The following is a 12,173-nucleotide window of genomic DNA, read 5'->3' on the forward strand; positions in this document are numbered from 1 at the left end:
AGAAACACCTTTTGTTGCAGTAACTTCTGAATGATTTCATCAATCTCTCAGTATTGTGGGAAATTGTTGGACCTCTCTTTTTAACGTCGCTTGAGGTCATTGAAGTTTGTAGGCAATACAGCTGCTCCTGACAAGCGACAAATGTCTTGATTTTTTTTCTGGTAGCACATCATCTATTTAATGATGAACTCCAAATTGTTTAAAAACGTCCGTCTCAGACTACACTGATGTGTAGTGACAGTTGCTGATGTCTTTCCTCCTTCACACAGTGTGAACACAAACTGCTGTTGACAACAAACTGCAAAAACATCTCACTTTATAGAAGCGCTCATGTGTTTAACTAATAATAGGATCAAGTGTATTTCATTCCCAGGTTTAAGTTGTATATTTCACACAGTTTTTCACACACTTATTCTTCATTTTGGCTGAAAATAAACATCTTCAACATGAAGATGTTTGACAAGAATGTGCCATGGGCTGTAAAACTGAGGTGTTATTTACATTATTTAGAGACTTGCGTCCCAGATTCTTTAAAAAAAATCAAGCAATTATTAAAATAATCATTATCAAAAGAATTTCCTTAAGATTTTTCTTTTAAATTGAAAGGTGTTTATTTATTTATTTTTATTTTTATTTATTTATTTATTTATTTTTTTTTTTTACAAATAACAGATGTTCCATTTTAAAGACCAGATAATTATGATATTTAAAAGCAAACAGCATCTGAATAACTGTTTGCCTATATTTAATTATCTTTTTTGGCTTTTTTAAGCTGCTTATTATCCTGTCAAGTCATAAACTGATTGTTTAAATATTATATTAAAACTACGCCACATATTCCTGAGATTCATTAAGTCGATTCTGGTTCTTTCTTTTCTTTTTTTTTCTTTCTTTTTTTTCTTTTTAATCAGACTGTGTGTAATTCTGCCTGTTGCCGGTGTTGTGGGGGCTCTACAGCTGCTTCGTTTTGACGCGCAACGACCAGAAGTTGCCGACCAGGAACTCCACCAGGCGCACTTCAGTCTGCTTTACAAACACAGCACAGCAGAGGCAACAAGAAGCCTGCGGACAGCTGAGAAAGTGCGGATGTCTTCCCCGGGCGCCACCTCCAGCCCTCTGGGCAGTCTGAAGCCCAAAAGGAAAACCAAGAAGAAACACTTCGTGCAGCAGAAAGTGGAGGTTTTCCGAGCCAGTGACCCCGTGCTGAGCGTGCTGATGTGGGGAGTCAATCACTCGGTATACATGTGGCTGTGTGTGCTGGACAGTGTCTGTAACGTGTGTTTATGTGAGTCTGAGTGTAAAAAATGTGTATTAACTATTAATCCATTGATCATGCGCAGATTAATGACCTGAGCCAGGTGCCTGTACCTGTCATGCTGCTTCCAGATGACTTCAAAGCCAGTAGCAAGATCAAAGTCATCAACCACCTCTACAACAAGTACTGTCCTCTGCTCCTCTCTGCTCCTCTCTGCTCCTCTCCGCTCCTCTCTGCTCCTCTCCACTCCTGTCTACTTCTCTCCTCTCCTGTCTGCTCCTCTCTGCTCCTCTCTAGTCCTCTCCACTCCTGTCTGCTCATCTCTGCTCCTCTCCACTCCTGTCTGCTCCTCTCTACTCCTGTCTGCTCCTCTCCGCTCATGTCTGCTCCTCTCTGTTCCTCTCTGTTCCTGTCTACTCATCTCTGCTCCTGTCTGCTCCTCTCTACTCCTGTCTACTCCTCTCCACTCCTGTCTGCTCATCTCTGCTCCTCTCCACTCCTGTCTGCTCCTCTCTACTCCTGTCTGCTCCTCTCCACTCCTGTCTGCTCATCTCTGCTCCTCTCCACTCCTGTCTGCTCCTCTCTACTCCTGTCTGCTCCTCTCTGCTCATGTCTGCTCCTCTCTGTTCCTGTCTACTCATCTCTGCTCCTGTCTGCTCCTCTCTACTCCTGTCTGCTCCTCTCTGCTCCTGTCTGCTCATCTCTGCTCCTCTGACCTCCTCTCTACTCCTCTCCACTCCTGTCTGCTCATCTCTGCTCCTCTCCACTCCTGTCTGCTCCTCTCTACTCCTGTCTGCTCCTCTCCGCTCCTGTCTGCTCATCTCTGCTCCTCTCCACTCCTCTCTACTTCTCTCCACTCCTGTCTACTCCTGTCTGCTCCTCTCTGCTCCTCTGAACTCCTCTCTACTCCTCTCCACTCCTGTCTGCTCCTGTCTGCTCCTGTCTGCTCCTCTCTGCTCCTCTGAACTCCTCTCTACTCCTCTGAACTCCTCTCCACTCCTGTCTGCTCCTGTCTGCTCCTCTCTGCTCCTCTGAACTCCTCTCTACTCCTCTCCACTCCTGTCTGCTCCTCTCTGCTCATTTCTGCTCCTCTCTACTCCTCATCTTCTGTCTATTCCTCTCTGCTCCTGTTTGCTCCTCTCTGCTCCTCTGTGCTCCTTTCTGCCTGTTCTTTGTGGGAACCTTCATCCTGCTTCCTCTGACCTGCACAGATTTTTGCATCTCTCACTTTTTATTTGCTTCCACTTATGTAAACTAGCAAACAAAATTTAAAGCAATGCCTTCATTCTCTCAAACTGCCACCACTTCATCACTATTTGCAGAAATGTCTAATTATTTGTGTTTAATATACACAAAAGGAGGATGTGCAGCATCCTTTCATTCTGTGTAATATGTTAGGGGTTTTGTGAAATTAACTAATTTAACATGAAGACAAAAGGAAGTCAAAATTGACTGAACCGCTCTGAAAAGTGGATAGAAAATACATTTATTCATGAAAGATGTGAAAGACCGTGGCTGCCATAAGACTCGGTTTCTGTACAGATTGAGTAAAACTGAGTGGCTCTCAATAATCCTTTAATCCATTCAGGAATCCAGGTTGTGTAAAGACTTCATTAAGAGAGGTGGGAAAAAACAATAACTATGTTTTCTCAAGTAGAAATGCTGTTTTGGTTGGATTTTACTACGGTGATTTAAGTTGGTCTTTACTGTTATTTGTTCTGAAAATGCAGCACGTATCCTAAAGACATTTCAGCCAAATGATTTCAGTAAACATCCCAAATACACTGTGAGGAATGCAACAGAGCGAATTAGTGCGCAGGTATTATTATTCTGTTGACAGACTTCTTTCTTCCTCAGAGAAAATCTTCCTGGACAGTTTAAATTCAAGGAATACTGTCCACAGGTGTTCAGAAACCTGCGCGAGCGCTTTGGCATTGAGGATCAAGATTACCAGGTATAAACCCACCATAAATCTGATTGTTATTGGGCAGAAATGAACACATGTGGACAAAAGCTTTTGAAAGAGACGGAACAAAAATGAAAGCAGTTCTCACTCTTGCAGCATTTCCCTTTCATGGAGACTCAACTTTTTTTTTTTTTTTTTTATTGATCTTCTCCCGTCTACATTTGCATGTGTTTGTATAATATTTGCATGTGCCAGGTGGTGCACAGAGACGTTCACCAGTCCACACAACACACGTTTGCTTAGTTCACAATTATGGGAAGACTGTTTTGGGTGTGAACACATTAAGGCTTAAACTTATAAAAGTCATTCATTCACTCATTCGAACTGCTTAGTCTGATTAAGGGTCGCTTAATCCAACAACTATAAAAGTCATGTTACTGAAACATTGTGCATGAGCCTTTATATTCTCATACACTGCAGCTGAATGAGGCTCCAAATATTGCTCCAAAATATGGTTCTTGTGAATTTGCAAGCAACATTTAATTGCACGTTTGACTGGGAACACAGTGAACACATCTGCTCATTTACTGCTTCAGACGGTTGAAACTGTAGCCACCAGGCAGGATTTATTTTCATACATTTCATTTTTATGCTGTAAAGGAAGGAAAGCCTGAAATTTTAAATTGCCTGTGTGCTGCGGTTTTGTTGTGGGAAGACTGAACTTTGGGGGAGACATTCACATGCTACCTGTGATGCTCTTCTTCACCCCCGCAGGTTTCTCTGGCCTGCAGTTCTCCAATCAAAGACGAGGAGGGAAATTGTGTAGGACTGCTTTTAATATCGTGCGACCGCACTTTAGTGGTGAAAGAAATATCCGGTGAGGAGGTGGAAGAAATGCACAACATCCTCTCTGAGTATCATCAGGTAGGTCTGCACAAAACTGGATTATTTACCACTGTTGTTATCTAGCAGAAGGTTTATACACCCCCCTGTAAAAAGGAATTGTCTTATTTCAGTTTTCTTTTTTAGGTGTGTATTTAATCATATATTCAAGGTCTCACATATTGTAGTACTCACATATTCGCCCCCATTTTTTGAGTCTTTTTGTATAATAGGACAAAATGTACCCTATACAATACCCTTCGTTGCCATGGCAAAGACACTACAGTCAGCATCAAAGCTAAAAGATGAATGCTGGAATTTCAAACAGTGTGTATCCTCAGATGCATTGTTCAGTTTCACATTCAAACTGGAGGGTTTAAAGATCACAACTAAAGATAAATGTACTATTGTATATTTTATGGGCCAATAACAGTGTTAACAGTGTTATAATATTTTTGCCAATTGCAACTAATACAGTTCTTTTTATTGTTTATTTTCACTTTACTGCAGTGGAAGCAAAGAAATATGCTTTAAAATAAAACAAATGATTTTCAACCATTTTCACCAGTATTTAAATTGTCCTTAGATGATCATAAGAAATATGATCATCCTGTTGTCTATATGTATGTGTATATATATATATACATATATATATATATATATATATATATATATATATAAAATGGGGGTGAATCAAATTGATAACAGGCTTTGTAATTAATTAATTAATGTTGATTAAACACATTCTATTTGCATAACAATATATAGCCCAAAGAGCAACTTTTTAAAAATTTTTATTGAGTTTTAGGGAATGTCCAACGCCTCACAGCCCCACTGTGGTCTTTTGGGACCCCTTGGGGAAGGTCGGTGACCTCCACAGTTAGGGACCACTGTACTAGATGAACTGTGTCTTTTTTGCCATCATGTATGTTTCTTATGACTTATAAACAAACTTGACCATATAATCACTAGTGCTCAGGCACAACTCAGATTACGTCTTGTTTGTTTCTAATATCTGTATGAGCAACAATACATCAACTTATTTCCTTCCTAATTAGGGAACAACTCACTTCTATTAAAAGAGTTTCCTTAAGAAGTCTGTTATCTATCTCATGTAAATTATTTTGGAAGAGAGGGCTGCTTAAAAAGCCCTGTAGGGTGGATTACACAGTTACACGACAAATTGTCTGCATGCATATTTAAACTACATCTGAAGAACAAGCTTTGGTCACATACCAATGGAGGATCCTCGGGAAGGAGGATTTTTTCTTTTACACGCCGCTTCATGCTGCTGTGACGTTACCTTTTGCTGTTTTCTAGCATGTTGTCACCTGTCACGGGAGCACACTGCTCCCTCAGTTTTTGGCCATGTACCGGGTGACTGTGGAGAGTGAGGACACCTACCTGTTAGTAATGAGGAACATGTTCAGCCACAGACTGCACATACACAGGAAGTATGACCTGAAGGTAAATCCTGCATCCTTCAGAATTTACTCCGTAAAGTGTTGCATGTTACATGTAGTATTGACAGTAATGTTGTTTACAATGATCTTGTCCAAATGCAGTGAAAAGAACATATGTATATTCAGGAAGAATTAACGTCACTACTTTGTGAAAAGTCATGAATCTATCTATACTGATCAAACTGGCTCATTGTTGGAACATGTATGACACTGACCTCCAGGTGACAGTGCTGGTCTTTTCCTTCCTCAGGGCTCCCCGCTGTCCCGAGAAGCAAGTTTTAAAGAAAGGGTGAGACCAGATTAATGCACAAGCTGTCAGAAAGGCTCTTCATATATATACCTGAGAAGTTGCAGTTAAAACTGCGTTTGGCAGAATAAAAAAAAAAAGCCTAAAAGTTAGAAAGTAAAATTTAAGTGGCAATAAGCCTGCAAAATATGAATAACTTGCTTGCTTACTTGATTAACAGTGCTTCTCATTTCCTGGTCCTCAGGACCCCCCTGCCCTGCATGTTTTATAGGTAACCCTACCTTAACACACCAGAATGAAATAAAGAACTTGTTAACAGAAGTTCATTAATCTGACTCTGATGCTTTCAGGAGGAACTTGTCTGGATTAAGTGAAAAGATGATAGAGTGAATCTTACAGGGGAAGATGCATTTTCTTCATAGTTTTGTGTAGTAATAGGGATGAAGATCTAAATGTGTAAGGTTCAAAGGAAGGATGCAAAAGGAAATAAACATTTCTCATGATATAACTAATCATGCTGCAGTGGCTGGAAGTCCATACACATTAATCCAAAATGTAAGCAGAGCATCGAGCCACACAGCGTTAAACTGAGATCATATTATATGTTGAGGAATAAAGTAAAGATAAAGTCAGCTGTATTGTCAATTTCTTCACATCTTAAAGACATACAAAGGAATTGACATGTTTCTCTTTGTCCCACGGTGAAGATGAAACAGGACATTTCAACACAAAGCACCAGGCACAACAACACATATTGAACATTACACTGAGTGGGATAAAAAAAAATAAAGAGCGAAATTTTAAGGCAGGAACTCAGTGGCAGGATAACTGTAACAGTAACAATAAGAGATTCACAGACTGATTTGAAAATAAAAGAAGATGTACCTGATTTATGGATGCTGCTGGGGTCAAGTGATCATTAAAACAATGTAAGCGTCCCTTAACAGGGAGTAAAATGCAGGATTTAAAACAAAGGTCAAAGATAAACTAGAGAAACAACACTGAAAGGAAAAGCCTCATGATTGGAGAGCTCATATGCAAGCTCTCATGTGGGAGACGGGCCGATGCGCAAAAAGGACTTTTATAGTACACAAAGTAAAATTGGCAGAAAACACAATGAGCCACGTTTTATAAAATATGTTTCTTATTCAGCCGAAGTGCTTTCTGGGCAACGGGTTTTACAATGATTTTCTTTTTTTTTTTTTTCTGCACACCCTTTAAGTGGAGAAACTTAAAACCCAACCAGCAGGACATGCAGATGGAAATCATGTCAAAATGATAAACGCTCATCAACCTTATTCAACAGATTTTTTGTAGTAATAAAAAACAGTGAAACCTCAAGCCTTGACCAGGGTGCCAAAGAGAAGCCATAGATTTTTTTTTATTCACCCGTTTTCACAGAAGAAGAAAATATTTGTTTATTTTCTTGCTTGTTTCGTTAGACGACCCTCATGGTACAGTGTCAATCTGGCGAAAGAAAGAAAGAAAAGTGTCCTATCATTATCTGGGTGGAATGATATCAAAAGCTGTTAGTAATGAAGAAAAGTCAAAGTAGGTCTATAATTCTTTGTTATATGCTGGAAAAAGGAGACTTTAATAAGCTCCAAATCAGAGTGAAAGTGAGCAGAGCTGTACTCAGCCTGACAAGCTGCTGTTCTGCCTTCAAACCAAAAACTGAACTCTTCAGAGTATAAGAAGTATTTTTCTAAGCATAACTGGTATCGTTTGTGTATTGCAACAAATATAATCTTTAGAGTTGCAGAAATGATTTTAAAGTAAAGAGAAATCATTCAATAACGAGCTTTTTAAGTAACATCAAAAGCAGCGTGTGCGGCCTGCAGCAGCTCTGACCTACATAAAAATCATCTGGTTAAATACATGAAGTCTGAACAGCTGAAGAGCTGTGGGAACCTTTGATATTTCCATGTCTGATTTCTTTGGAAAACAAAATTTGGGGCAATAATGTTTGAGTTTTATGTCCCAGAAACTAGGAAATTGGTAAAGTATGTTATGATTTCGAAGCTAAAAGCATCCGAGTGAATGTGTGTTTCCAGGTCAAAGAGCTGCCCACTTATAAAGACGCAGACTTTCGGAATAACATGCAAAAGGTTTATGTGAGCGAAGAGGAGAAGGAGAAAATAATTGACAAGCTAAACAGAGACACTGAGGTGAGGAAAAGTTGCTCCGATTGCACGCAGTCATGATTTCCATGACTGCTGTAGTATGACAGTGTGTGTCACTGCAGTTCCTTGTACGTATGAGGATCATGGACTACAGCCTGCTGCTGGGGATCCATGATGCCGAGCGCGCTGAGAGAGAGGAGGAGGAGGAGATGGAGTCGTCCTATGAGGAGGAAGAGGAGGAAAATGGCCTGGGTGTAGCTGTGTGCTCTACCTCACCTCATGGTATCGCAGGCTACATGAACTCCTTCAAACCAATGGGTCCTGGGGAGTTCGACCCTTATGTGGATATGTACGCTATTCAGAGCGCCGTGGGTGAGTGCTGACAGCTGAGTTCTCTCTGGTGACTTTAAGTGGGTTATAAGAGCTCTGAGCTGCTACGTTTAAACGTCATCCAACACTGTGCTGCGTAACATAAGATTATACTTCACCTGCATATCAATGTCAGCTGTAAATGTCCTTGTAGGTGCACCCCGGAGGGAGGTGTATTTTATGGGTCTGATTGACGTGCTGACGCAGTATGATACCAAGAAGAAAGCTGCTCACGCTGCCAGGGCTGTCAAACACGGGGTGAGAGATCAGTATTTTGTAAAGACATAGTCTGGGACGGGAGCTCTTCACATCTCTGTTCTGACAAGTATTTGGTTGCTTTCATGTTTTGTTCATCATAAATCATGTTTTGTGTGTGTGTTTTGTAGGCAGGAGCAGAAATCTCTACAGTTCACCCTGAGCAGTACGCGAAACGTTTCAAAGACTTCGTGGCTAAGATCGTTGCCTAGTTTGAGGATTTATCATCATTTGATAAGGATGATTTCCCCGTGCAATACTAAGTTTGTGTAAAATCAAAGATGTACTACTAAATAATCTGGGTTGTTCTACTCTTCATATGTTTCTGCACTGTCTGATGGCATTTATTTCAAGTGGAGGAATTGGACGGATGTCAAAAATGTGCTTTTAGGAACTAAATTTAGTTCACTTTCTTCTTTCTATTCATTTTAATATGTGACACTGTTGTCTTGTGTTGAGAAGCTTCCAAGGATGAATAATAAAATCTACAAAGAATCTAAAATAAATATAGAAATAAATAAATAAATAAATTATTGGCCAAAGGTGTGATGATGATAAAAAAAACCTTTACCTTTGTTCTTACATTGAGGATTCATTTACCTGTAACAGCCTGTAGGAAAGATTTATGATTTATTTTTAGAAGCTGATTTTCCTCTCTTTCACTTGAAACTTGTTTAGAAACTTTTAAGTGTATCTAATTAGCTGCATGTGTAATCTAGGGATCAGTTCAGAACACACACATCTGTTTCATGTTAACCGCAAATGCGAAATGTCAGCGAACAATATGGGTGATATTTCTCCTCTGATCGTTGTCAAGTGTCAAACTAAAAGACCCAAAGGGATGTTTTTCACTGTTTTCTAGATTATCTGTAGTATTAAACCTACATGCAGTCACCTTAAATGTCACCTGCATCTCAAAAACTAGATATACATGTTTTAGGATATTACACAAATTACTCAGATTATTCCAGACTTTGCAGCCCTTGCTCTGCATTTTCAGCAATCTGGCCACTCTCACATCATACTTTCTTGATGTCCTTGTCTGAACTGAACAGCATCCACTGCAGCGCCTTTTAAAAGCAGGGGTCACAAGGAAGAAATGATTCACTGCTGCCTCAGAGCACGGTATTTTGTTGAGATGGATTGGAAATGTGTCTTTGCTGTTGAACGTTTTCAGCAACTCAACACACTGCAAGCTTTGATGGAAGCAGTTTGATGTTATTGGCTTGTTACACAAGTTACAAAATATCTGTATTTTGCTTCACAGTTGTCAGTTTTAGTAGCAAGGCCTAATATGGAACAGATCTGCCCCCCCCCCCATTCACATACTGTTTGCAAGGAAAAGCCATTAGTGACTTACGCTGGGTAGTAATGAGGGAATCTTTAACCAGCATTACCATTTGTGGCTGATGGCTGTAGATGTTGGCCTTTTACCATGTATGTAAAAACACACAAGTACACGGAAAAACATTTAAAGATGACACAATTTTGCTGCAAGTAATAAGCACAGTTACTAGGAAGTGTCATCTTTGTTGTGGCAGTTTGTAGCACTCTTCACCTTCATACTCTGGCACTGATACTAGTTTGAGTGCATACACTGGATTCAAGGTGTTTTCATCCTTAAAAAATGTTGCATGTCCATTTTCTTTTTGTTGTAGTAACCACAACAACTCCCTTTGTCTGCCCATAAAATAAGCCTCTAAGAATTCCTCCAATCAGAAGACAGGTCTATCAAATCCTCTCATTTTCAGGAGGACACTTCCCCCAGGAGAAAGCTCTTCCTTATTCAAAGTAATTACAACCTATTTGGAGTTAAGGATAAGAATTAAATGAGCAGAAATGATCATCCCAGGTTTATTTTAATGCTCCCTTTATGAGCGACAGTGTGCTCTGATAGGTCAGAGCACTGGGAATTCAAGGCACCTGCATTTTTCACTGCTTCAGATGGTTGAAACTAGCCAACAGGCAGGCTTCATGAGAATACATTTTATATTTATGCTGTAAAGGAAGAAAATCCTGAAATTTCAGGTTGCTTGGGGTAGACCTTCAGCTTCCTTTTTACAAAACATGAATCGTATAATGCTCTTTGAGTTGATCAAATATGCATATGTAAGTATTTCCGCTAATATTTAAAGCCTATTATTGCACCAAATAAACAGACAACAGGAAAATTAGTAAAGCTGAGTAGAGGCAGCAATCACAATGTTCTGTGTCACTACAAGCTTTACAGATGCACAGATTTAACTGTACATGTATTCCTTTAAAATGTATTCTCAGTGGTGAAGCATTAATCTTTGTCCTCATATCGTCCCCTCTCCCATCCCAGTACTCCTGGCACACATTTCTGGGACTGCTTCCTAAAACTGCCATTAAAATTTTACTTTACTTTTACAGTTGAGTGGACGATTAGAGGCAAAACAGGGACAGGCACATGAATAAAGAAGACAGAGGAATTAACTTTTAGATATAATTATTAAGTAATTTATTTACTCAAATTCCACAACTTCTTATCCAGTCAGAAGTAAGACATAAGAAACTGAGATTAACATACCATTAAGCCTGTTATCTGATGTGGGTATGTTTCCTTTTCAGAGCTGAAATTTACATTTATGTGAGCTCGAACCTTCTAGAAGTAGTTTGAATGTCTGAATAATAGGTGGAAGCAAAGCTTGTTCTCGTATTTCTCTTACTCCTGGTCTTGTTGAGCCCTTAGTTCATGTCCAAGATGTAATTTGCAAAAGGGTTGTAGTTTTTTGCAATTACAATGAAATGTATTATTTGAGTCCCAAAAAATGAAAAACTAACAAAAAAAAGTATGATTAAAAAGTAGCTGCTAATGCAATGTTTCAGTTTCATTCAACAGTCCTCAATAAAACCATTCAGAACGGCTGAGTCACCTGCTGGAGGTGACCTTGTTGCTGCTGATTTTCTTTCCTTTTGAGCTTGCAGTGCTTTAAAGCATGTGCCCTTCTTATTTTTTTTTTTTTAACAAAACCATGAAGGAAAAGGAAAAGTCTGAACAAACCACTGAAGAGAAATGCAGGTGCATCCAAACAATTCAGACACACAGAGGCTAAAGCAAACCAGTCACGCTCTTTAGTATGTCTAGAAACGATTAACAGAACCAGTTGATCCTGATTTTTCTTCTTTTTATAAAAAAACAAAAAAACAAATTGAAAAATGTAAATGTTAAACCGTTTTTAAGAAAATCCGGCCTTTTTGGAGTTCAGATAGCAGGAGCCTCAGGCACAGAAAGCTTTAATAGAGGAGTTTTTTTTAACACAGGAGTTTTAATAGAAACATGACAGTTTCAATCTGTGGGAAAGACACCAGTAAATGGAGTCGAGAAACTACACATGACGGCGCACATTTGATGACCTATATGCCCATGCATTATGTAGAACAGAGGATGCCCAAGTCCAGTACTTGAGATTTACCATCCTGCAACTTTTAGATGCAACCCATATCCAACACACCTGATTAAAATGGCTGTTCTGTCGTTCACACATCATTCAGCTCTGCAGAAACCTGGCAATGAGTCATTAATTTGATTCAGGTGAGTTAGAGAAGGGTTGCATCTAAAAGTTGCAGGATAGTTGATCTTTAGAACTTGACCTGAGCACCCCGATGTAGAATATAAACTCTTCTTCAGGTGGTAGCGGACACGCCTGCA

At 39.5% G+C, this 12,173-nt stretch overlaps 1 protein-coding gene across 1 annotated transcript; it reads left to right on the forward strand.

Annotated features, from left to right (window-relative positions):
• Nucleotides 1-1,086: 1,086 nt before the first annotated feature.
• Nucleotides 1,087-8,712, forward strand: LOC306757418 (phosphatidylinositol 5-phosphate 4-kinase type-2 gamma-like; the record flags this gene model as incomplete). Its single annotated transcript, XM_079242465.1, has 10 exons — nt 1,087-1,236; nt 1,341-1,438; nt 3,113-3,209; nt 3,936-4,085; nt 5,364-5,510; nt 5,757-5,795; nt 7,808-7,921; nt 7,999-8,248; nt 8,400-8,503; nt 8,632-8,712. The coding sequence occupies 10 exons, from the start codon at nt 1,087-1,089 to the stop codon at nt 8,710-8,712; spliced, it is 1,230 nt and encodes a 409-aa protein (XP_079098591.1).
• Nucleotides 8,713-12,173: the final 3,461 nt, after the last annotated feature.

Source organism: Telmatherina bonti, assembly GCF_933228915.1.
Source record: "Telmatherina bonti genome assembly, chromosome: 6".
Taxonomy (NCBI): domain Eukaryota; kingdom Metazoa; phylum Chordata; class Actinopteri; order Atheriniformes; family Telmatherinidae; genus Telmatherina; species Telmatherina bonti.